Source organism: Populus euphratica, unplaced genomic scaffold, assembly GCF_000495115.2.
Source record: "Populus euphratica unplaced genomic scaffold, PopEup_1.0 scaffold62.1, whole genome shotgun sequence".
Lineage (NCBI taxonomy): Eukaryota > Viridiplantae > Streptophyta > Magnoliopsida > Malpighiales > Salicaceae > Populus > Populus euphratica.
In genome coordinates, this window is record NW_011499939.1 from 220,503 (window position 1) to 248,096 (window position 27,594).

At 30.6% G+C, this 27,594-nt stretch overlaps 3 protein-coding genes across 6 annotated transcripts; all 3 read right to left on the reverse strand.

The window, feature by feature from the left end:
* Window positions 1-2,601: 2,601 nt before the first annotated feature.
* Window positions 2,602-3,612, reverse strand: LOC105136790 (CASP-like protein 1B1). Its single transcript, XM_011042268.1, has 3 exons — window positions 3,313-3,612; window positions 3,050-3,173; window positions 2,602-2,954 (listed from the first exon to the last, which is right to left on the reverse strand). Exons 1-3 carry the CDS (start codon window positions 3,540-3,542, stop codon window positions 2,721-2,723), a joined length of 588 nt encoding a protein of 195 aa, XP_011040570.1. The 5' UTR covers window positions 3,543-3,612; the 3' UTR covers window positions 2,602-2,720.
* Window positions 3,613-5,243: 1,631 nt separating this feature from the next.
* Window positions 5,244-9,911, reverse strand: LOC105136791 (protein LSD1-like). Of its 3 annotated transcripts, XM_011042270.1 has the most exons (8): window positions 9,697-9,911; window positions 9,404-9,541; window positions 8,258-8,368; window positions 7,407-7,519; window positions 6,022-6,096; window positions 5,840-5,893; window positions 5,666-5,711; window positions 5,244-5,498 (listed from the first exon to the last, which is right to left on the reverse strand). In XM_011042270.1, exons 2-7 carry the CDS (start codon window positions 9,513-9,515, stop codon window positions 5,670-5,672), a joined length of 507 nt encoding a protein of 168 aa, XP_011040572.1. In that variant the 5' UTR covers window positions 9,516-9,541; window positions 9,697-9,911; the 3' UTR covers window positions 5,244-5,498; window positions 5,666-5,669. The 3 variants fall into 3 exon arrangements, with proteins under 3 accessions (XP_011040572.1, XP_011040571.1, XP_011040573.1); XM_011042269.1 differs by having other exon boundaries at window positions 5,244-5,711; window positions 9,697-9,910; XM_011042271.1 differs by having other exon boundaries at window positions 5,244-5,711; window positions 9,404-9,545; window positions 9,697-9,809.
* A 3,269-nt stretch (window positions 9,912-13,180) lies between these two features.
* On the reverse strand, window positions 13,181-17,347 carry VPS2.2 (SNF7 family protein). 2 transcript variants are annotated; one of them, XM_011042273.1, is made up of 12 exons: window positions 17,217-17,347; window positions 17,099-17,145; window positions 16,797-16,841; window positions 16,619-16,653; window positions 16,463-16,513; window positions 15,977-16,081; window positions 15,802-15,873; window positions 15,092-15,163; window positions 14,719-14,799; window positions 14,596-14,631; window positions 14,427-14,488; window positions 13,181-13,452 (listed from the first exon to the last, which is right to left on the reverse strand). In XM_011042273.1, exons 2-12 carry the CDS (start codon window positions 17,130-17,132, stop codon window positions 13,392-13,394), a joined length of 654 nt encoding a protein of 217 aa, XP_011040575.1. In that variant the 5' UTR covers window positions 17,133-17,145; window positions 17,217-17,347; the 3' UTR covers window positions 13,181-13,391. The 2 variants fall into 2 exon arrangements, with proteins under 2 accessions (XP_011040575.1, XP_011040574.1); XM_011042272.1 differs by having other exon boundaries at window positions 17,099-17,347.
* Between the last annotated feature and the right edge of the window lie 10,247 nt (window positions 17,348-27,594).

Here is a 27,594-nt window from a genome sequence, read left to right on the forward strand (position 1 = left end):
TATTTGGTTTGCTAAGGGGGTGCTCAGCTTCTTTCTTGCTCTTTTTCATATCAACTATCACATGATATGTGTCAGAGAGGATTTATTTGCCTTGTTTCACAAGTTTGTTCATTAATTTCCATGGTTAGCTGCGTGTGTTAATTTATTTGCCTTGTTTCACAAGTTTGTTTGGTTAGCTGCGTGTCAGTTTCCTGCTGAACTTTTGCTCTCTGATCTTATTTCTATTTTTCTAGCCTTTCTTTTACCGAGTTTCATCCTTTTTTGCAAGGTGTTAGTTGTTATTGGTTTTAGCCATGATATTTTGTCCTAGCTTCAGAAACAAATGCGTACCAGAGCATCTTCACAACCAAAGGTCCCTCTCTTTTGTGTTTTTCTGCGTATACTTTTCTCACATCATGCCTGCCATAAAATTTAAGATAAGTAGGCACCAATTCTCCTTGCTTGACCCTTTTTGCATCATGATTTGTCCAAATGCAACAGGATTATCATTGTTTCGAACACGGAAAGCCTCGGCTTTTGTTGCATTCAAGAGAATCAACCGAAGTTTCACAGCAGAAGCATGCAAAAAGAATTGAATTATGATTTTTAAGCTCATAAACTTTGAAGGAATTAAGAATAACTCAGAAACATGCACATCAATTCTCTGTATTTATCATAATAGAAGGCCAGTCCCATATCAAGTCCAGATATTATCTCACTTTGTTTTGAAACTCAAACAGGACAAAGGGTTTCTCTTTTGAAAACCATTGATTTGAGAATTGGATGTATCAGTACATAAGAGGACCTAGCATATCTGGGTCGATGTTCTATTCGGATGAATAATATTATAGTACGTGTGACTTCTACAAACACAGAGGAATGATCCCATAGCAAGTCCAAATACAGAAATACTATCTCCTTAAAAGAATGCCAATATCTATATACTTTGTGAACATGTCTGCTGTTCATCTTTTTCTTCTTTTTTTTCCTGCGTGTTGGCACGACATCTAGCTTAAATCTTTTCCTTACTTTGTTGATCTGCTAATATGGCTGCCGCAGCTTTTGCTTGCAATTACACTCCTCTTTTTTTTCGTTTGGCATCTCTTCATGCTGTGATTATTGCGTTGAACGTTGCTGGTTCATATTCTTAGCATCGTCCAATCACGTATGTTCAAATGGTTGGAGGTACAACATGACTGAACCCACAGAATAAATCAGTTGAGAGTGGTTGCTGTGTTAAAGAACAAAGTCAGTGGCCTAACCATGTGATTTATGACTTGATAATGCAACGTTATTAGGTGAATTGTGATTTTTTTTCCTACACGACATGTGATTTTCTCAGCCTACAAATCAAAATGATGACTTGTCGATTCAAAGCTTGGCAAACACCACGTTTCATGTCTTACTGTGTTAAAGAAAAGTTTCTGAATGAGTTGATGACACTGGATGGAACAAATGACATCCATGAACTTGAAAATGATGGGGAACAAGGGACATAACTCGAAAGTGCTGCAACAATCATGGCTGCCACAGATTGCTTCCCAGCAAAGAATAAACTTGGACGGCGCAGTTTTGGACCTGTTTACAATGAAGTTTTATATAAATCACTCAAAGAACAAAATTCAAAAACCCTGTAAAATCCATGTGATCACTAATGACATGTTTTATTTGAGGGAAATTTATCGATTGGGAGAGAGAGAGAGAGAGAGAAAGACTATCAAAAAGTACATGACAAGGGCTTGTTGAATTCAAAAAGGAGCTTCTACTCGTAGCTAAATTGCAGCACATGAATCTTGTCAGGCTCCTGGGTTGCTGCATTCAAGGGGATGAGAAGATGCTAGTCTACGAATACATGCCTAATAACAGCTTGGATTCATTTATCTTTGTTAAGCAACAATTTCTCTCCATGCTGCTACGCGCTTCAGTTTCCTGATATATGTCAAAATTAGTAAATTTCTGTGCTGCGAGCTTATAAATTATATCCTATAACCTCATTAAACAGTTCAAATTTTTGAATTAAAATGATTTTTTAACGTTGCAATGATCATAGTTTGAGGGGTGCGCTGGAATAACGGGAATGCCATGGAGGGCATTTTTCCTCTGAAATCTGAATTCTTCAGTTTTGGAGTCCTGCTTCTGGAGATTGTGAGTGGTACAGAAAACTTAAACTTCTTCCCGTTGACCCTCCTCTTCAGTTTAATTACGGGGTCGCTTTAAAAAAAAAATAATCTTTTTTCGTTTCATCTTTCATAATTTAGTAAAATTAATCTTTTTTTATTTTATTAAATTATCCCATTAAATGACCTCGGTGGTGGGGTTTTATCACCTTATCTTACTTTGATTTTTTATATTTTTTTATTTATTAATTTTTTTATAATTAGCTTGAATTAAATTTTATAATTTTTTTATATTTTATTGAGATATTATTAGAAGTTTGTCATGCTGATTTAAGTTAATTCAAACTAGTTTTTTTTTCTTCTTTATTTCACCTGATTTTGTATCACCATTGTTTTTTCTTTCTTTTTTCTTCATGTGATTGTAATTATATTTTACTTTATCATTTTATTTTAGTCATGTATTGTTAATATATATATATATCCAGCAAGAGCATTTCTCCGGACATAGCATCAAAGACGGCTATAAAGGCAACATTCTTGATTATTTGCAAGAGTAATACACAGAGCAGAAAAGGGTGCAAAGTGAATGGATTCACTTAGTCCTTACATTATGGGACAACAATGCTAGCTGCTGTCAGATTTTGGTTTAATTAGAAGCTTCAAGATCGACATGACACTAATAATCATCATGAGAATAAGGCCGGCAGAGGAAGCAATGATTGCAGCACCACCATGATCACAAAAGGTCTCAAATTTGTCACAAATCTTGTCCCACCTTGCATGAGAATTTCCGTTCTTGCCTAGGTCAGCCATGAAAATCGCAGCACTAGCCCCTCCTGATACCAGAGCCACTGTCATCTGCAAACATTTAAGCAAAATAGTTTTTGTTTAACGAAGTGTCTTCTCTCCCCTTTTTTGTCTCTTGGTAAAGAAAAAAGTTGTGAGAATGTTACCATATCTAAAATGGCGACCATGGCAAGGCGCAGTCCTTTGTAATCAAGCTTCTGACCACAAAACTCCACCATAATCATCACCAAGTTATGGAAACTAGCCATTGCGTTAGCTATAACAAAGAACCTGCAGTACACCATATCTCACACACATAACTAGAAATACTGAAACATTTCCCTCCTAAATTCCCATCTCCCATGTTCATGTACTTACAAATGCTGATTACAGTTATGTTAAAGGAAGGAGATGAGTTGATTAGGCTTACACGAATGCTGGGGTGTGTTGAAACTTGGCAGTGAGGGTGACTTTTATTGGGGTATTCCCAACAGTGGCAACAACAAGAGTTTTGGTTTCTTTGTTGAGCGCCATCACAAGTGTTGCAGCTGCTGTGGCCAAGAATGCAACCACCCTCACCATCAAGAGAGCCCATTTCTTTGGCTTTGGCTGCAAGCTAGAGCATCCAAGCTCAAGCTTTTCTTCATTTTGCAAGCCCATGTTGACAGAAGAGAAGAGAGGGACTGGGATAGAAAGGATGAACGGTGTAATGATGATGGCAGACAGCACAAGGCAGACAATATATATAGGTTCAGAGAGGAAAATGGATGGCCAAATCCCTTTGCTGAGTCTAGTAAGCCACATTTAGTGTGCCACTAACTTTCTTTGGGTTGTCTAACCATCATACTTAATGTTCACAATTTTGGTTTTGGTGGTTGGGAAAAGTTTCAAGTCCTTTTCCCCTTGCAGTAAACATCAGATTTTTTTCACGTAGGGTAAGGTTCATGATCTTGTCATGCCAATTGCTTGTTTGTGTTGGAGAGTTCCTCCTCACAAATCCCATTGACATGAGAGAATGGTATTGTTTGATACATGCTTTATGTTCAATTTACTTAGAATTTATACAGTAGTAGAACAAGAATAAAACAAATTATATAAAATGTTTCATCATCTCTTATTAGATTATTAAAATAATTTTCTGATTAAAAAATAATAAAGAATATTTACTTGATTGTTTACTTAATAGACTCTATTTTGGGTGCTTCCATATTATAGTTATTAGACTCAGCTTGAGATTTTATCAAGTTCAAGATTTCAATGTCGAGTTTTTTAGTTAATTTGTAGATTAGTAGACTACTCGAATCTATTCCGAAGTAATATTATTTTGTCAATTTTTTAAACCTTTGGCTTTAAACAAGATTTTAAAAGATAATTAAAATAATATTATTTTAAATAAAAAAATTAAAAATCCATTCAAATTAATCAAGTCAACTCCCAAAGTTTAACGAAGTCAATCATATTATAAGTTAAATCATGATTAAAAAAACACCGAACATGTTTCACATTTCAAGGGGAAATGGGCTATATATATCATAGCTCCAGCCTTCAACTACCGTCCCTAATTAAAAATAAAAATACAAATAATCAATTTAATATCTTTTTATGCTAAACACACTCAAATATTAATATATAAGTTTAATCACAATGCTAGACAGCCTCTTCATGAGGAATCTCTCCGGCTTGGACTTATATTGTCATATGACGAGAAAAGCAACTCCAATCCAGACAAGATTTAAGCTTAGGAAGTGATCTCTCTTATGTTTCACATTTCAAGGGGAAATGGGCTTATGTGTCATAGGTTAACAAGCCAAGCATAACAATACGTGACTCAGCCTCCAAAACCTCCCTTTAATGTGTATCTTATATTATGATATAAAATCATTTTTAAAAGTATATTTTATTTAAAAATACATTAAAAAAAATTAAAAAAACACCATAGAAAACACTATAATAACATATATTTAATATTTTTTCATGCTAAAACACACTCAATATAAATTCAACCTCAATGCTAGACAGCCTCCTCTTAGTATTGAATCCCTCGAGCTTGGACTTGCATTGTCATATGACGAGAAATGTAATCCACAACTCTAATCAAGACAAAATTCAAGCTTAGGAAGTGATCTCTCTTTACTATTTTATGGAGACTTGTTCATGGCTCATTTCTTTTCTCCTCCCTTCTCTTTTAGCACAAGTTATCAAAAATTGCCTTGGCATCAATAATGTGCACCTCCCAGTTCGTTTTTTGAAAGGAAATGCAGCCATTTTCTATAAATGATTAAATTCCCAAAAAAGTAAACTGTTTCTTGCAATGTAGTCATTGCCTTGATGAGAAACAAACCACAACGCAGATACAACTACTTTGGAAAGGTTAAAACATTATTTTAATGATAGAACACTCAATTATACAGAATTTATCTTCAAGAATCAAGGGTTCCGGGAGTACCAAATAAGCACATTCCCCGCATACAGTATATGATAGTTCACTTTGAAAGATACATGCACATTCACTCGACCAGATATAAGTACAAACATAACAATGTTTCAGTCCGGCAATCAGAGAGACAGAAAGAATGCCCTCTAAAGCTTTATATCCTCAAAATGTACACATCCACACTGCAAATTTCACCAACAGCTCGTGTATTCAACATGGTTTTGAACAAATGTTGCTCATAGCTATTTTAGACAAAATATACATAACGAATTTTCATATCCTTCTTCACAACATAGTATTAATCTGGGCCATTCCCTACTAAAAGTATAGCAAGATATCAAAATCTCACCAGATTATTTTTTTTCTGTAGTGACACCAACAACAACGTTGCTGACCTGCAATGGATAGAAATCTTATTAGCACATATTCTACTCCAAAGGAATGAATGGAAAACAAAGAATGGGAAAAATAAATCAGATTTTTTTAACAAGAAAAGTTGAAAAGTAATCAAGTTGAGCTGTACCAATTTGCCACTTTCATCAACAGACATAGGGTTTTCCACAACGACAGTTTGAGTCTGAGAATGAGGCATTCAAAACAGGTATGAGAAGGGAAATAACAGATTTAGTAAGCATTAGATACAAAATAACCAAGATTTTTTGGAGCATTTTCCACCAGGAAAGAAAAGTAAGTCCAGTTACTTACTGTTGAAGTAGACGGCATTGTTCCACCTATACCACTAGGTCTGTTTGCTGGAAGCGGAACTCTCACATTAGCCATCTGCAAGACACATGATACAGCACAAGGGAGTGAAAAGAACAATCATTGCTCACTAAAGACCTCACAATGACCAAATGAGGAAAAAGCACAGTGGTTGGTTGATGCAATAAAAGAAATCATTCAGTCGCCAAAATCAGAGATGTATATCCAAAGCTATGGTGTCTTTTATGGTGACAAGGATGCTCTGGCAGTATTAGAAAGTTACTTCTCACTGCAAGGGAATCATCTGGATCATGAAAATACATTCCAAGTCTATTTAACTCCACACACAGGAGAACATTGAATTTCCTGAAAGCCAGCTGACAGGATCAAAATGAAATTCATAGTTATAATAATCTTAATTTACAGAGGAACTAATCCATGTCAAGGAATACAAAAACACTTGGCTCTTTGGGTCTATTCCAATTGACTCCAGAGGCAACTGGCAAGTACAAAGAGCTAGCGTCCATTCAGAAGAAAAGGAAAATTTTGTTAAACAATAAGCACATTTACTAAAAAAATGTCAAGATCATCCCTGCAACGCATCACAAAGCAAACCACAGAAGCATATACTTAGAACTATCAAAAGATCAAGGAAGAAGTTTCAGGTTGGGTGGTCACTGTGGACAAACTTCGTTTTCTAAAGACACTGCTTATTATCATAGCAAAGAGAACTGTCAAAAAAGAGGAGCTATAAATCAATTTCAATGGCATGTGGAAAGCTCATTCACAACTTATTATTTGTCCTCAACAAAAAAAACTAAAAAAATTCTGAGCTCATACACATGTCTACCTTCAGGCTTTAACTTTGTACTGAAAGTTGGCGATTTGGCAATAACTACCAAGAAACGAGTAGCAGGATGTATAAAAGGAGGGGGGGAGATTTGTAAAATTAATGATGGTAAAGACGGTCCTTAAGAGAGGCAATAATCATGTTAGACAAACTCCTAATGACTACATAACATTATCCACTATCCATCCCTTTATGGAATTCAAATATTTCAACCATACAGTACAGATCATTATATGCATCCAGAGATAGAAAGACATGAAGATCTTCGTATAATTTGTAGGCAGCAGAATACTAGATAAACTATTGTTCATGAGCAAGCATGTGCCCAAACATTAACAGGAAACAATCTTGATCCAATGCACGAATGCAAAGGCAGATCACTACTTCAAGTACTGAAGTTCATATCATGAGATGGAAATTAATTTAAATAACAGAAGCAAAAAACTTGAGCCAAAACCGAAGATAATTTAAATCTTTGGCAGCCACAGCAAATTTTACAAGGTAAATACTGGTGCCTCAATATAGTTAATGCACTTACATTTATGTTAGTAACATAGTGACAGACAGCACACTTGACAGATGGAGCACCATTCGGATACATAAGTGTAGTCTGGCAGTTCCCACAGTTGACATGAGCAACCTGGTTAGGTCCTACTCACACAGCCACAAAAACATAGAGAAAGCAAATCAGTACACACCACCAAACAAAAGAGAAAGATAAAGGAAACTTAGCACAATCGATACATGCAATTTAGAAATTAAATGATAGAAAGTGCACAAAGGAAGCCAATGGGAACAACTTCCAGTTTCATTGACAGTAGGTAAATTGATGGAAACTGGGTATCAAAATAAATCCATATCACCACTCTCAGTAACCATAAGTGCACCAGCTACTAATCCTTCCAAACCTTCAAATTTTAAAAATTCAATAGCAATTACCTAATAAAAGAGGAACCTGGAAAATAGTGCAAGCAACTACTAAAAGAAAGCAAGTGAGATGGAAAAGATAATAAGCAATAAAGTGAGATAGAACTTTTAGAAATGAATTCTCTCATCTCAAAAAGAAGATACCACTCTCACCACTACATTCTATAATTAATTAGGATCATTGGTGCCCTGCTAATAGTTCTATATACTGCTTGTCTTTTAGTTTTTTCCCCCTTGAGTATCTGAAATGTTTTGATAAGGCACAGAAAATGTCCATGGAAGAAAAGAGCAATCCAACCTTCTTGGAAGCAAATTATCAACCTAAACCTTTACACTATAAAAAGAAAAACAGCACAAGACTATTTCTGTTGTTATGGAGCAGATTAGAAGAGTTAAGCTTGCAAATTGCAAATTCAAATTTGTCAAATAGTATGAAATAATTTTACAATGCTTATATTATACCTGGTGCAAAGTTCACTATGTGGCAGCAGGAGCATCTCACAGTTGTTGCCCCCCGTGCAAACATTAGCAATGTCCTGCAACCTCGACAAATGAGTTGAGCGAAGTCCATCCCTGCAAGTTTGCAATTGGACCCAAATATCCTATCACCATATATTTTAATTATATCCAAGCTAAATTGAAATTCCAACCACATATTGTATTCTTTTTCTTTACTTTTTTTTATTTAAGTCAAAAGAGAACGAGATGGAACTGGAGCATTTTTATATCCTCATAAAAAAGAGTGGACGTTCCACAACCATTTCAATTTCAACATCTAGAATGTGGACATTTTGGGGGATTGGTTGTTTTCCATAACTAGTACTACAAATATAGGTAACAAGGCTGTCTATTCATATCAAGAACCAGGGAAGAAGGCTATAATGATTTAAATTACCAAATCCTTTTGAACTGCAATCTAACTTATATGTCAGATACAAATGCATATTCTCATTAGAGTCTAAGAACAAGCTAGTCCCTTCATTTTAAGAAAAGCTCAGAATTGGCACTTGGTATAAGCAATGGAAGCCAGACAATGAGCATGAAACGTTAACACTCAGTGGATAACAGCAGGATTATGAAATACGCAAGACGGCATTCCTGTTTTCAAATCCATGGCTAATCTTAGATGACACTGACATCCAGTATAATACAAAAGGTAACTCTCTTATAATAGTAAAAACACAAGTACTGGAGGCATTTTTCATCCATTTCTAAACTTCAATTCCACAACGCACAAAATTCCAAATTTATCCAAAGCAACAACTTCGATGAAATTCTAACCTGCAAAGCTAATCATCAAATCCAACCCTAATTTCATCTAAAACAACCCAAGTCAACTAATTCATCTAAAACCCACAGCCTCCATCTTTCCCACCAACAATTCTTCGAGCAATTATCTCCTAGAACACACTAAAACAAAAGGCAGAAGAAATTTTTAAACTTACCAGTACCAATTACAAAGAAGAACAAAAACCTAAATCTTCCAAATTACCAACATTCAATGCGCCTATCATGAACATTAATAAAGGCGAAAAGCATTCACATAAAAACATAAACATTAAAGGGTTCAACAAACAAAACAGAGGGAGAGGGAACTGAATTATATACCAGGAGCAGGAATAGAGGTAACGGTACTACATAAAGCACAACAAACATTAGTAGCTCCACTTGGATATAACAATAAACTTCTACACCCTCTACACACCACCTGGCTCTGCATCTCTCTCCCTCTCCCTCTCCCTCTCTCTCTACAAAAAAAAATCAAAAACCCAGGTCAGAAACATTAAAAAGAACCAAACTTTAACATCAAAACATGATAGTTGAGCAAAAAATTCAAGGGCAGGCATAAATTCAACGTCAAAACAAGAAGATCGATCAAAATTGGCAGTAAAAAAAAAAACCTGAATTACTTCAAAAAAAGAAAGAAGTTCGATTTTTAAGGGGAAAACCAAGGTAGGTTTTTTGATAGATTGATGAAATCGAGGGCTTAGATAGATAAGATTGAATGTATTATGACTTCATTTTCTGATTCGGGTAAGAAAAAGGAAGGAAATGGAGGGCTTTTTTGTAATTTATGTGAAAAATAAGGTGAAAGATTTCGGGGTGTCCTGTTTATAGAAATAGAACCTGTCAACGGTATGAGTAGAAGCTTCCTTTTATTTGTCTTAAAGTTTTTTCTGCTTCTTGTTAGGTCCCTCAATTTGTTTCTATTTATAGAACTAGCCTATTTTTTTATTTTAAAGGACAAAATATTTTACATGTCAACTTTCCGAACTAGGCTGGGATAATATTTGTTATTATGATATTACTTGTATTTTGAAATATTTTTTATTTATAAATATATTAAAATAATATATATTTTTAAAAAAAATTATTTTTAATATTAGTATATCAAAAAAAATTTAAAATATTAAAAAAATTATAATAAAAAAATTATTTTTAATATTAGTATATCAAAAAAATTTTAAAATATTAAAAAAAATTATAATAAAAAAATTATTTTTTTATAAAATATTATTTGAATCGTCTTACCAAATAACACCTGAATATTAGTTGTTTATATAATAATATTGTATTTTAAATGTGTTTAATTTAAAAATATATTAATTTTTATATTTTTTGAAAATTAAATATATAATTTTAAATTCAAAATAATAATAATAAAGAGGAGTTCATATGTATATAGACAAATGTTTTTTTCTTTCATGATTACGCCATATGCCAAGAGATACACATAGGTTTTGTGAATTTATGACATTATTAGATGACATATTTTATTCATAAAAAAAAATTAATTAATTGAGATTATTAATATGTTTGTGGTCACACGTGTTTGGTCACACGACCAAAATGAATTTTAAAAAATTATGTGAAATAATATTTTGAAAAAATATATTAAATAGTATCTAATAATTCATACTAGATTATTAACCCCCATTACAATGCAAGTCATATAAAAAAAGTATTCAAGTATTGTTAATGTATTTTTTAGTTAAAATTTTTTTAAATCAAATGAGTATTGGTCTGATATAATTCAATTAACTTAATGGGTCTAAAAACAATCTTAACAAGAACATAATATGATTAAAAAAATATTCAAGGTGACATCTTTTTTTTTAATATTGAGACAAAAACATATTGAATTGAATCAAATCAATCCAAGCTAATATGTAAAGTCTACAAGTTGAGTTATGAGACTATAATAATTATATAGAAAATAAATTAAATCAGGTCCCCAATCAATCTAATATTGAATGATGAGACTGGAAAAAAAAATCAAATAGAAAAAGATAAAAAGACAACTCGAGTCAATTTGAATTAACCAGTTACTCCTGTGACCCGAATTATTAGACCAAAATAACCTCATAGAAGTAAAATAAAATAAATTATGAAATATAATTCTTAGTTAACCTAATTTTAAAGAATAAAATTTAAAAAATAACTATTTAAAAAAATAACTCAAATCAATCGAATCAAATTATCAAATCCGTAACTTGGGTCATGAGTTGAAATAAATTTAAAAAAAAAATTAAAATAAATTATAAAATCTAATTCTCAATTAATCAAATATTAAAAAATAAAATTAAAAAAATTAATTAAAAAAACTAAAATTAACCAGTTTAATCCACTAAACTCAATACTCATTATAATACATATCACATGCCTCTCATTTAGTTAAGATAATGATGTGCGCGTAGCATGTATTAACTTTTTATATAGATTTATTAATATTTAAATTACTAAAAAGCCCTTAAGGGCATCCTAATATAATAAAATATGTTGTAAAGATGAAAACACCCTTCTTTACCGGGCTTAAATTTTTTATAATCAAAGGCTAGACATATTATTTTATTATAAAAAAAAAAAAAAAACACTCTCTACGTAACCAAAACTTTTGAGTTTTCCAGGGTATCATTGTTTTTAACTATGCAAATATAATCTCCGAACAAAAAACTTAATTTTTTTAGCTTTAAAGGGTAACATAATAATTTCAAAATATATATAAGAAACTTAAATTTACTAAATTATCTAGATCAATTAACAAATAACATTTTGATTTTCAAGACAAAATAGTTAATACATTGTTTAAACCCAAAGTATTTCTCTTCATATACTACAGGAAAAAGCTGAGCACTTCTAGGGTGTTTTGTAATAGGCTATGGTCAACAACTTAGCTTGGTGTATAAAAAGATTTAATCTCAATAAAAAAAAATGGTTAAGAATTTGTATGGAGAATTTATCCAAGGACCTTCAAATTACGATAAAAAAAAGAGAGACTTGCAAGTTAAGAAAAATGAACATCAATATTTTATATCCCATGAGTCTAAATCAAAGATTTTAAAAAAGTCCAGCTTAACACCTTCTAGAATCCTATGCAAATGACGATCAATTTCCTTTTTAAATCTTGTGGGAAGTGCAGAAGTCCTTTCCGCATGCCATTAATGACCTGCGAAGAGGAAGAATCCATGGTGGGTGGTGTAATTTCACTAACAAGAGGGACCCAAATTGAGCTGCACGTAAACTTCAGGGCCATTTTGGCGTTGTTCATTGATGCTTGCATATTTCTGGTCCAATGTCAAACCATCCTGATGATGATTCCAGACAAAGAATTTGAAGCCTACAAAAATCTCCTGATCCCACATATCTCATCATGATAAGAACAAGGCTAGATCCAAATTGACCTCAGCAGCAAAAGAAGTTGCTTGGAGCTTGGACCATTAGGAGTTATATTATATGCATAATAAATCAACTTGATTCTTGGTTCATGGATCAATCAAGAATGGAGACAGATTCTCGTTAGAATATACCTAAACCAAGTTGCAATTCCTTAGCCAATTGCACGAAATGAATTTGCTTTGTGCATAAAGCTACTCTGGCTTCCAGCTTTCTTTTTACTTATAAAATATGCCGATGACAAGATGTGTTAAGCAAGTTGCTTATGCAGCCCCATTCCGGCTACTACATGGTCTATGCTTTACCCCATCAGCATTATGCTGATGCACAAAGGGTTGTACGATGGAATTATTGGATTTAGTATTTTGTTTAAATTAAGTGACCGAATAAAGTTGACTAAAGAAATCTAACAAAAATATGTTTTATTTTCAAAGAATTTGGCCAATCTCCGTTTGGAATGCAACAAGGCTATTAAGTAGCTTTGATGATCATGCATGCTGTCCCGATGTTCAAAATCTCTTTTTCCTCCCTTCTATGTAGCTTCATGTCTTTAGGGCAAGCTGAAAGATGATCAAAAGGGGGTTTTCGCCTCCAGGACCAGGAGGCTACGGAGGCAGTTTAGGTGTTTTGGGTATTTTAGACCCTCCCACGACCCAAATGAAATGACATTCTAGCCCAAAAGGGTAAGAGTAAAAGAATGAGAACAAATGCAAGTACAAAATCAGAATATCTTTCACTATGCAATACCTTTTCTCCTGTTCATATATCAAGTCCAGTATGCTGGTATTTCTCATAAGTAGAATATGTAATAACATAGACAATGCTGCTACTATAATTGGCATTTCATGCATCTGACTGTTTTTGTAAGAATTTACACCCATTAAGATTCTGCTCCAAGCATCACTGCTACAAGTTTTCCAGATCAAATGCGTCGTAGAGAGGCCAGTCTTTTCTCAAGATCCTCAACATTGGTAGATTCGGGACTGCATACAAATTCAGATAAAAGAGTTTGTTAGTATAACAATTTTTTGGTGAGTAAAGACTTCGTTTATATATGCTTCCTGTCGCAAGAAAAACGTCATTTTACAGAATATGTGCTCAGATGCTAGCTCAAAGTATTGTCCGTAAAGTATTGTTCCAAAGTAATTCTCTGGGCTCTTGTTATTTTGATGGGAAATATCAACGGTGAAATCTCTTATCATCACAGTTCTCACACCACTCATTCAGAACCCCATTTCTGAATAAAGTTCAATACAACAAATTTCTGGTTTCAGCATAGACAAATCCCAATAGATCCCTCTATTTCAGATACTTGCCCCATCAAATATGCTTTACCCATTAAAAAGTGGTAATGTTCCATGATAAAATCTAAACTGGTGCCACATCCACCACCCAACAAATTGTGCCTATGATTCACACCCAACCATCACACAACCAACACTACTAGCCATCCCAGCACGCCATGGTCTAAATCTCTGGACAATATAATATTATAGGGACTAACAGATTCTAGAGTCCAAGAACCCTGTAATATTCCAACACGAGCTTGGCATGGACTACATCTCTACGCAAGTTGCAGTACTCATCAATGATCAAGGCCAGGCACTGCCATAGCTGCTTGCACTTTGCAGGGTATATATTATATCCAAGTCTAACAAAATAGCAAAACTAGCAATTTTTATCTTGTTTGCAGAATATCTAGGTGTGGTCCTAGTCTTATAGCAAACATGAAAAGATTTCTCTTCTCCCTTTGTTCACATGTTCAGTCTCTTTTAACTAAACAGAAAAAAGCTGAGAGTATATTTTTACTTTGGCACCAATTGTGAGCCGGGGATATCACCAACTTGAAAGTTTCACTCACAAGGCAATGCCATAAATTAAATTTGCTTGAGCCATTTTTTCATTCAACAAGGATTAAATAATGGACATCACTTCAAAGTGAAGTGCTACGTCATACCTTGTAACAGCATTAGGAGGAGCATTCTTTGTTGCGATCCGACCTTTTGGAGCTGAAGATAACTGTTAAAAACAAGGATCAGAATCATACATATGATTAGACATCCCAGAAATTAAGAAAGCATAACAACCAAGGATTACATGAGACAACTAATCTCAACAAAACAAACCTGAGATGCAATGTCCACACCAATCTCATCAAGCACCTACAAATGATGTTATTTAAATTAAAGATGGACTAGGTCTTTATAATAAAACTAAAACAAACTAAATTGTTGCTGCTGATGTTTCACCTGGTTAGTGAGCTCCTCTGTTTCCTCTTCAGCCTCATCTTTGTCTAAAGTCTCATCTATAGCTTCTGACATCATCTCAATCTGCAAAATGTTTAATAAGATATTAGATACTCCCAATACCACTCTATACAACAAAATCAGTCATAGAGAAAAAGAAACGGGGGCATCTTGATGATAGGGGGCATCTTGCACATTGTCACTCTGATTAGTCAAAAAAAAGAAACGGCACAATGGTTGTGTGTGCATTGTCTCCTCCAAACTTTTTTTATCTAAGAATAATCATTTGATTGCTAGTAGTAGTATGGGAACTCCACTTATACACAGGAATTTATAGGAAAAAATGAAATGTTGTAGAAACAGAACATAGGATTACCGTCATATCCATTTGTGCTGACTGCTTCTGGAACTCTTTGATCACTTTAGCTTGTTTTGCAGGAGCCATTTGCTGTCAAAAAAAACAAGGTATTGATATACTCCAGTCGACTGTAAAGAATGCTTAAACATATTTCAGGAGATTAGCCTCCAAATGAGCACTACAAGCTCAATGGATTATGTGAGCACTTTGATGAACACGCTGTAATCTAAGCAACCAGCCCTGTTGTGCACCTTTCTACTGCAAAGCAGCACCGGAACACAACATTAGGTCATCCAATACTCTCATTTTTATTTTTATGCTATTTTTGACATCTCTTTCTGTCAACACCGTACAAGCCAATCGACATGTGCACCATTGAAAAATGTTGCAGTATTGTCTACCACATTACAGTTCAAATGGCTCATGCTTGTAACGCCTCTCAGTCAATGAAGTAGAAGAAGATAATAGATCATAACTTGCACTATGAAATGTCTCCTACATCATCTCTAACAAACCATAGCCACCACTTAAGTGCATTGAAGGGTACGTAACTGCTGAACATGATACTATATCAAGCGCTACAGAGTATGAATGACTTCCCATTTGAAGCGTCTCTTCCAATAAGACATGGGTTTATGGAATTATGGTTTTCTATGAATACCTGTCTCATAAATAGGATGGGTTTAGCAATAAAAACTATTATACTACGGTTGCATCACTATTAATACCTTGTTCATAGCCACCATTGCCTTAGTTGCACCTTTCATTCCAGTGGAAATTGAAGTGCCGGCATACAGCGCCTGTGAACATAAAATAAAGACGAAGGAATCAACATCAGACAACAAAAACAACCCTGCAGATCCTTCTAAACTTACAAACTAGATTGTGCAGACAGAAAGTTACCTGTGTATGAGTAGCAACACCTCTGATTTGGGCACGACTCCCCTGCAGATTTGTTATTTGTTGCCGAAGTCGAACAAGTTGCCGGGCTAAGATTTTAGTAGCAGCCTAAGCATCAAGCAAAAGTCTTACATTATCAAGAAGCTATCCAAGAAGACATCCTCAACACCTCCAAGCTATGACTTCGAACAAACCAAGTTACCTTTGCATGGATTATGCAGCACACACTTATGCAGCAACTACAGATTACTCAAATTTCTTGAGCAATTTTCACTGAACAGTCTTAAGTTATCACAAACCATCTCATTCCCTAAACTCTAAAATTATTTTATCTCATTTCACCTCAATGGTGCATCTGCAACTTCTTAAAGTGGACAATTTTTCCACGATGTCAAATGATGCTTCATAACAAATCATAACAGGTCATGTTTATATTTGTTCTCATCCATGAACCATTTAACCACTACACCGAAGAATAAATAGACTTGCCTCATTTCCGGTTTTTGCTGTTTGCTTTATCTCTGCCACCAATTTCTTCTCCTAAAAATGCATTACAGAGTACAATTTAGAAAAAGAAATTAAAGAAAAAGGACCTGGTAGTAAATTCCATCCAAAACCATTGCAAAAAAAGCAACATCAACATACCTCCAGTTGAAGTGATGCAATTTCACGTTCAATACCTAGAAATCAAAGACAAACAAAAACGCATAATAGCTTTGCCACTATTTAACACAGAAAGTTTCCAGCTATACTGTTAAACCAATTGACCCCGGTAACAATTAATCAAAATTTTGATCCTTCGAGGACAAACAACCACAAATACCTCTAGTAGCAACCACCATTTCTCTCTTGCTAGTCCTGAGAGCCTCTGTTGGATTCAAAAAATCCTTCATTAATTTCACGCAAACTAAGCTTCAAAACTATCAAATCAAACCCTGATCCTCCACTCCAAAACTCAAAGCAAACAACAGAATCATTAACATTTTAACAGCAACACAATCCCAAATAAGCAAAAAACATCCTCTACTCCACCAAAACTGAAAAAGTTCAAAATTTTACAGCACAATCACCAATCTAAAACAAAACCCACTTTAAACATATTACTTACAACAACAAAAACAGTACCTTTAGGAGAAGTCTTCTTCTTGAAGATGTTCATTGTTGCAAACAGTGGACCTTGTACACTTAGAGAAAAAAATCCCCTGTTCTCTTCTAAGGAGAATACAAGAAACCCTAGCGCAGTACTAGATTTCTTCCAAGTAAGGAAAGTGTGTGTTACTGTAATGAAGAAAGTGGACAATGTGGTTAAAGGATAGGAGGCTACTGCTTTGGGGAGCGTGCTGGGTTTTTTTTTTATCCCCATTCCCCCAAGATCTTCATCCAATTGCACTAGTCTAACTAGCCGTTACAGTTCTCTTCACTTCCTATAATGCCCCTTTTCATTAAATTCTTTTATATATATATATATATATATAAGATATTAGTTTAATAAAATATAATTGATCCGATTAGATTTATAATGATTTGATTGATTCATTTAATCTCAATCATTTTAATAAAAACAATTAATTTAAATTTTACTTAATAATTTAATGATTCAAGCTTTTCTCCAGGTTAATTCTAAACTATGATAATAGGGTGTCAATTTTAATAGAGTAAAAATGCAATATATATTTGGCATTGGAAGAAGTAAAATATTTATTTGCTATGAAATAGATGACCTTGAATAATATAAATTAATAAGAACTATGAAAAAAAATCTTGTTAAAAAAAGCAGAACTCACTTAATTACCACAAATATGACCTTAATACTTTATATTAAAATAAATATTTGAGTTTGTAGTCAAGATAAACTTAGACAGCTAACTTAGAAGTTAAAATATTGGAATATTCATATCATAGGAAAAACTTTTGAAAGAGTCGAGTGGAATAAGAAAAAAAAAGGTTCATACTTGTTTAATCCTTTTAGTTTGAAAAACTATATATTTCATCTTTATTTTAAAAAAAATTATAATTTTTTTATTACATAGACTGTGTTTTTTAATTTATTTTTTCCTTTATTTAAAACTAAAAAATAAAATAAAATTAGGTAATATGGGAAATTTTGATTTTTTTAAAAAAGGTATTTGTAGAGTAAAAAACTACTAAATTATGGATGGTCGATCTTAGTCAATGGACTATTTAATTATTTAAGATGCTACAAAGACTAATTGATTAATTTATTCAGCTAAGGGATTCAATTACTAATTAAATATTCCATATATAAAACAACACCTTCAAGTAATTCTGAAAATTGACCACCCAGCTGGGAAATTTTCAATAGCCAATGGATTATTTTTTTGCACATGAGCGTGGTGGCCCAGTGAAGAAAGGAATTTATGTTTTTTTTTGCATCTAGGTTGGATGATATCTGCGTATATTTATTATTCTCATGATGTTTTATTTATTTATTGGATTTATAATTTATTTAATAAATCTAAAAATTAATTATAGCTTATGAAAGTTGGTTCGAACATCTTGAGTTATAAAAAACAAAAACACCATTTGTAGAGAGGGAAGATCAACCATGCCAAGTATTCAAGCTTGCCCTTGAAAGGTCCAGGCATTGTCAAGGCCCATAATGTCAACTTCCCTTGAGAAATCTGAAATTGTGGTGGTCATGCCGTGAAACTGGACACTATATGCCTCGCCACCGTCAACAAAAGCTCACCAGAGGAGGAAGTTGACAATTGTGGGGGAGCTTGCCCTTACTGTATATACCTTACTGATTCTTTAGATATATATATATATATAAACACACACTGTTTAATTTGAGAGCGCAATTGTCAAATTCGGCCAAGGGATTGGCGACTAAGGCATCTCATGCCCAGTTTGACAATGAATGCTTTGGAGTGTATTTGAAAATGGAATTGTAGTTATTTTTTAAAATATTTTTAATTTAAAAATATATTAAAATAATATTTTTTATTTTTTAAAAATATTTTTAATATTAACATATTAAAAAAATCTAAAAATACTAAAAATATATTAATTTAAAATAAAAAAAAATATTTTTTAAATACAAAAACAAACAAAGCCTTCTTGTTAAGTTATTAGGGTTTTTAGAAACCTAAATCAATAATCTTGATTTAAGAGAATAAAATGGATAGAGTAATTTTATATTTTTAGGGAATAATTACTAATAATTTATTAGTTTCTCGTATAAATTCACTTGAGAAATATAAATAAAAGAAAAAAATTCTAGTGAATATATTACATTCTTTACCCTTTATATTTATTTATGTTTTTAAAATAAATGTTACGAGATAACTAATGAAACATCATTAATTTGAGTTATTCTGAGTTTTACGTGCTTCATGATCTATAATAAAATTTACAAGATGACATGTCTGCGTGCTATCGTAAGTTTATAAAAAATATATATTTGATAATGTTATAATTGTAAATCAATGCTAGATAAGTAATAGAAGTTAAAGGTATGATGGAGCTAATATTTCATGATAGAAAAAAATTATGTTGGTAATTAAAAACTTAAATATTGAACAAAATGATTTGTATCAAAAACTTAGAGACTAAAAAAAATAATTTGCAGCAATTTACAATGTTTTGTGATGAAAGATACAGTGTTTTGTGAGGAAAAATATAGTATTTTCACTGCATGATTTAGCTTTTCTATTAATAAAAAAAATTTACAAAACTAAATTCTTTATCAAAAATATTAAAAAAAATCAACAAAGATAATTTTAAAAGGAAACAAATCCATGAGGAAAAATGTTGTAGCAATTAACAATGTTTTGTGAGAAAAACTACAATATTTTCTCCAATAAAATCAACAAAAATAATTTTTTAAAAAAATCTTAAAAAAATATTTTGAGAAATACTATAGCAATCCATAGTATTTTATAAGGAAAACAATAATGCTTTTCCATATGATTTAGTTTTATTGTAATTATAATTCTTAACCAACTCAATATTATTGAAAAAATTAACAAACATAATTTTAAAAAAATCATGCGAAAAAACACCGCAGCAATTCACATTATTTTAAAGAAAAAAATTACAAAGCTAAATTCTCAATCAGATTAATATTAAAAAAAAATTAATAGGGATAATTTTAGAAATAAAATAACAAACAAATTAAAAAAAAAAAAAAAATAAAATAACAAACAAATTAAAAAAAAGGGAAAAATCCATATTGGAAACATTGTAACAATTCATAGTGTTTTGTGATAAAAGTCACAGTGCTTCCCATATGATTTAGCTTTATTTATAATAATTTATAATTATAATTCTTAACCAACTCAATATTAAAAAAAAATTAACAAAGATAATTTTGAAAAAATCATAAAAAACTACGTGGAAAAACATTGTAGCAATCTATAGTGTTTTGTGAGAAAAGCTATAATGCTTTCCCTATATAATTAAGCTTCATTACAAAGTTAAATTCTAACTAGTTCAATATTAAAAAACAATTGACAAAAATAATTTTTAAAAAAAATACTAAAAAAAGAAAACATAAAAGAAACTAGAAAAAAAAACATGTGAAAAAAATTATATCAACTCACAGTGTTTTGTAAAGAAAGTTATAGTGTTTTTCCCACATAATTTAGTCTTACTTGTATTTACTTGTAATTGTAATTTTTAACCAGTTTAATATTTAAAAAATAAAAATAATAAAGATAAATTAAAAAAATATAAAACCTATATGGGAAAAAACATTGTATCAATCCACAATAATTTACAAAAAAAAAGTTATGGTGCTTTCCTCGCATATGATAACTGTAATTCTTAACAAACGCAATATTAAAAAATAAGATCAAAAGGATAATTTTAAATAAAATCATAAAAAAAAAATATGTGGAGAAATACTGTAGCAATTAACAATGTTAAAAAAAAAATTACAAAATTAAATTCTTAATTAGGTTAATATAAAAATAAAAATAAAAAAATCAAATAGAAAAAACATGTGAAAAACACCGTAACAATCCACAATATTTAAAAAAAAATTACAATGCAAAATTTTTAAACGCTTTAATATTAAAAAAGTATAATTGACAATGATAGTTTTGAGGAAAAAACACAAGAAAAACAAAAAAGAAAAAAACAGGGACTATGTTGCAAGAAAAACTAAAAAAAATACGAAGAAAAGTAACACACTATGAGTGAAAAAAATGTGAAAAAAAAAGTAATATATTATGAATTACTATAATCCACAGTGCAATGAATATAGATAAATAGTGATTTTCCTGCACTCTTTAACTTTATGTATAGTATATGAATGAGTCATGAGATGATATCTTCAATTGATATAATAGACTATCATTTAAATTTTGAATTCTTATTTTTAAAAAAATTATTCCAAAAAAAATGTGGATTAACAAGAATAATAGCATGTTTGTAAGTATAATAAAAGTTATTTTTCAAAGTATTTTTTATTTAAAATGCATCAAAATAATATTTTTTATTTTTAAAAATATTTTTGACATCAATTTATTAAGATAATTTAAAAACACAAAAAAATATTAACACAAAAAATAATTTAATTTTTTTAAAAAATATATTGGATCACGATATTTAATACTACTAAAGAATCATTAAAGTTTCCATTAACTTATAATGTTTGTCAATGTTTTGCAACTTTTTAAGGGAATACTTGATGAGTATTTCTTATTTTTTTTTTTTAAATAATTTAATAAAAACATTTAGATAAACACCTAATCCAAAGACATATGATAATTTTTGTAAGGTCTGACCACTTTTCCTTGTAAAATATTGTCTATTTTGGCTTAGTTTAACCCGAATTCTACACCTTATGATTTTATTTCTAATAGCTCACAGATTCTAAAACACGTTCTATATGATTAGGTACCACTTACCTTATATACCATGACTTTAGACGCTTTTCTCTCGATATAGAATGTTACAATCCTCCTATCTTAAGAATGAATCTTTCTTAGCTCTGATACTATATGTAAAGCTTGATTCACTCTTTCTTATATAATATTGTCTGCTTTAACTCAATTTAATTCAGCTCTCACTCCTCACGGTTTTATTTTTGGCAATTCACAGACTTCAAAATATATTTTATAAGGTTAAGTACTATCTGCCGTAGATATTTTAGCTTTAGATACTTTTTTTAACATGAGGTATTACAATTTTTGTTATGAAATCCTATAAGTAAAACCAATCATAGAAACACAAAATCGATAACTGGGTTTTCCATATATCACGTTATTAACAATAAATTATTCACTAATTTTAAGAAGTTAGTCCATTAGGCCAAGAGATCTGGATCATTTCTTAATATTCTACTTTCAAATTTTGGATTCGTTGTTAATTTTTTCTGGATATACTAAAAATATATTTGAAAATATAGTTTAAATTATATTTTTTAAAATTTAATTTTTTTCTATTTTTTATTTTTTAAATTCATTTTAATATATTGATATCAAAAATAATTTTTTAAAAACAAAAAATATTATTTTAATGTATTTCTAAATGAAAAAAAGTTTTAAACCACAATCAAATACACCTTAAATAAGTATATAAAACTTTTTTATACTTGTTTGATATTATTAAAGTAGTTTATTCTGAAAAGTGTTTTTTGCTTGAAAATATATTGAAATAATATTTTTTTATTTTTTTAAAAAATAATTTTTAATATTAGTGTATCAAAATAATAAAAGAATATAAAAAAAATTAATTTCAATCAAAATAAAATAAAAAATAAATAAATTTTTAAAAATACTTTAAAAATATAAAAATAAACAGGCTATGTTTTCGGTATAAGTTAACACGTGAAATTAAATAAAAAAAATACTTACTGCTGTCCATGTAGATAACAACAAATAATTGAAGTATCCATTTTATTATTTTTATTTAAGAATAATTTACTTCATAGATTCACAGACAGATAGGAACAGGTTAAGGTTTATTGTCTCTTCTATATCTGTGGCTTCAAGGGTCTAGATGGAGGGAGATGCGTGGCTTCAAGGGAACCGCTAGCTCTTGCTGCATGGGCACCCGAGGCAGGCCACTTGGAGGGCAAATCATTCGAGCCAGGATTCAAGTCGCCCTTTGAAGTTCATGGGTTCATGGTCAAGGCCCGTGATGTGAACTACCTTGAACACGTCTGAAATTATTTTAGCTGTCATTATGGCGGTGATGACATGAAACCTGACGACTTCTGCTTTGCCGATGTGCTCACTAACAATGTCAGCATGACGAATCATGATTTTGATCCTTATGGGACATGGTTCATAGACTCTAGCTGGGGCTTTTTAAAAAAAAAAAAAATCGCAAGTTTTTAAAATTGTGAAGATTTGCTTGTAATCTAATGATTAAGAGTAATGTTGGAATTTTAGCTTAGGAGGCAGTTTGTTAATGCGGCTCCGGCTCACATGTTGTGATTATATTTTAATTAAAATATAATTTATAATTATTTATTAATAAAAATATAATTTATTATTTATGGATTTTATCTAATTTTTGTATTTGAAACACAGATAATAAAAAATAAAAAATTCTTGTTTTTAATATATTGTACATGCTAGTTGTATTGTTCATTGAATAGTGCAATTAACATGAATAGTATACATTAATACACTGTTTATGTGAACATGCAAGAGAATTGCACTATTTACTTTAAAAACAATAAATAATGAAATTCATTTACGTTGTTCACACGTGAGTTTTGCACTATTCACTTAATAAACAGTGCAATTCACTTACACTGTTTAAATGACTTTTTTTTATGTGTTAATTTTATTAATAGTTTAAAAAAAAACTAATTTGGAGTAAATTAAATTCATTTGTATTGTGATGTGAATAATATTTTTTTTAAAAAAACTAGTATAGAATGAATTAAATTCACTTGCACTGTAATATTAATTTTATATTTGATAATATTATATCTAATTTTATTACACAATTAAAAAAATATAAAAACTGCAATTCTTATCGGATGAATTTTGTACGTAATGTAATTATAAATAATTTAATGGAATAATAAAAAATATTTTATATAAAATATTATTTATTTTATGATGTAATAGGAGTAATTAATTCTACAAAATTTAAATTTAAAACCATCAATATTAATATATATTTTTTAAAATTATTTTATAACCTCAATTTCAAAAGCATTTTTAACTAAATACAATAAATTATTTTTTCTTCAATCTCAATTTTAACCATAGTTTTAATCAAACACCTATTTTTTCAAACCAACATCAACTAAAAATATTTTTTATAAAAGAATTTTTTTCAAACTATAACCACAACAACTACTGCAATAGCAAACATACCCCTAAGTATGGTAGCCTAAGCTTATTATTTAAGAAGTTTGGGCTTATGCTACTACCTAGCCTATGTAGGGTGCATGTCCAATACATTTAGTATTTAGTGTTGACAATACACCCTATTCTTGCGAGATCAAGATTGTGTCCTGAGCCTATGTTTAGGTTCAGATAGCGTGACTATACCTATTTCTTATTTTTAATGTATTTGAGTTTAGTATGTTTAGGTCTAGATAGGATTTATAAACCCACTTTTCACGCCTCATGAGCTTGAACTCCAAGCTTTGCATGTTTGTGTCTAAGCAACATTCATGAACTCACTTTCACCCTTCATGACCTCAGGGCATCACGCTCAAGCCAGGCATGCTTGAGTCCAGGTAACCCTCTTAGACCCACTTTCACCTTTTATGGGCTCGAGCTTTCACACTCGACCTAGCGTGTTTGGGTCAAATCAGTGCGCCCCAACTCATTTTTCACTCTTGTGGGCTTGAGCACTTTATCCAAGCCTAACACTCACCGAATGATATTTTGTATATATAATAATTCGATACATATTATTTTGAGTATAATATAACTTAAATATCATAAGGGTAAAATTAAATTCCAAACATTTATCTTCATAAAAAAAAAACAAGGTTTATGAGCTATAAATAAACCATGAGACATTCAGAACAAAATTCACAATCTCTTCATTCTCAACAATTCTAACATATATATTTTCAGTGTATGTCTTTTTAAAATATTATTACACTTTCTCTCTTTATAAAGTTACTAACTTTACTATCGGGGAGTCCCATCTCCATAAAAAATAACCTTTTACAGATACTAATCACAAACCACATTGACCTACGAACATACTAGGTATAAGCTATCAATTATCTTAACTAGAAAAAATAGATGATATTGTTAAGACAAATTGATTAACCAATTATTCAACCTAGAAACTTTATTTCTAAGCTACTTGAATTTTTTAGGACATGGTTAATATCCTTCTCTATTAATATTTATTAACACTTGTGTAAAAGATATCCTTCTTTATTAATGCTCATATATGCTTGTATAAAAGATATTTTTTTATTATATTTGTGTAAAAGATATTTTTCTCTATTAATACTTGTGTGAGGAATATTTTGTTTGTAGTGAATATTATTATGGTAAAATTACTCTTCAATCCATCCATTTATGAAAAAAAAATGTTTATGGACTATAAATACCCTTTGAACTTCAAAGTAAAATGCAAGTTTTTTCTTAAAATAAAAGGATATATATTCAACACAACAACAAACTAAAATCTTAGAATTTAAATATTTTTAAGTGTATTTATTATTTTTTTCTCTATTAAGTTACTGATTTTATTACCTGGAAATCTTTTAACACCCTCAAAGAAAATTTTTTACAAGTATTTATAAACATTCATTGAAAAAATTACTTTAACATAGGAGAAATAAGCTAATTACAAAAATACTTTAATCAATTCATAATTCAACAATTGAAAAACCTTATTCCATAAGGGTTTTTTCGCAAATTTTTTATCGTTGAGAGTTTTATACCAATAATTTTTATTAAAGTTTAAAAGGTGCTTATAAAAAAGATTTTGTTTATTTAATGATTAAAAGAAAAGGAAAGTGTGATGATTAGTATGAGTTTATATTGCTTTGACGTGGCTGATTTGTGAAAGATACGAATTAATCTATTAGAATAATTTAATTTTTAATTTTTTTTTGAATTTATTTCTAGTTTTAGCTTTGGATTCCAAGTTAACTATCAGATAAAATTTTAAAATATATGAAGTTAAGAGCTGATTTTCCTAAAATTTTATAATGACTTAGATTTTTAATCCAACATATAACTTGTCTTTTTCTATTTTTTTTTAAAATATAATTTAACTGAGAGTATGGTTGTGATTATTTTTTAAATTATTTTTTATTTAGAAATATATTAAAGTAATATTTTTTATTTTTTAAAAAATATTTTTAATATTAATTTATTAAAATAATTTAAAAACATTAAATATATATAAATTTTTAGATATTTTTAAAATACAAAAGCAGATAATATCCTACTCTCGTGACTTTGAAATGATGAAATCTGGACGGCAGATGAAGCTACTGGTGGTGATCGCCGGATATTCGCCTTACCTGAGTGGAAAGATTCTCAAATTAATAACGAGAATGCCCTAGGCCTAGGCTACATGCCAACACAACGGATCCCTGCGCATAATAATCTCAAGATCCAAGTCCTTCTCCTCCACCCAAATCTCTACTCCATTGAACAATTAAATTATTAGAATCTACCAAAATTGATGACGTGGTGTCCATGATCTCATACCTCCGTGGCTACTATTTGTGATGGGATAAAGCATTTTACATATTCTTTTAACACTTTTATTCTTTAATTCGCTTTGTTTTTTCAAGTCAATTTAGCTGGTAAGTGCTATGCACCTTGCGTTGCTTTCTAAGCACCGGTTTTTTTAATTTTCTAACCGCGTCGTGTCTGATTATATTATTTTTGTATTTTTTAAAAATATATTTTATTTTTTTTATAATTTTTATTTTGTCGTGTAAAATAATTTTGAAGTAAAAAAATACTTTTAAAAATAATTATTAACATATTTTCAAATACTTTTCTTGTTTGTTTTCACTTTTAAAGGGTTTTTAAATAAATAATTTTTTTTTATTTTTTTGTTTTAAATTAATTTTTTTTATATTTTTAAATTATTTTGATGTGTTAATATTAAAAATAATTTTATAAAATAAAAATATTATTTTAATATATTTACTAATAAAAAATGTTTTGAAAAGGAATTATTAAGACAATTTCTTAGTATTAGGTTTGTTTTTACATATTTTTTTTTTCAGTTTGTAAATTGTTTTTTAAAAATCTTTAAAATAAAAATATATTAATTTAATATATTAATACTGAAAAAAGCAACAGAGTGACAGCAGGACACGCAGAAGTGAAAAAGAAGGTGTGAAAGGGTTTAAAAAAATATATAAAAAATCACAAGTCACAAAGGGACTTTTCTATCTTGGAGACTCCGTTTATTTCTTGGAGACTCCGTTAAGATAAGCGCGTGAGAGGGACCCATCCACAAAATAAGACACGTGATGGCGGCTAGCACACTGTTCAGGCCTGGCCAATCAAACGACGACAAAATATCATATCGTACGCTCATTATATGATAATTTATTGCAAAGTATTGAAGTTCCAACATCTCCGTAAATGGGTATTTTAGGGGTTGGTCCGGTTTGTTGAGGAGTTTTTGTCTGTGCTTGACGTAAAATGCAGATGCAATCTCAAAGCATAGTTTATTATATACGAGGG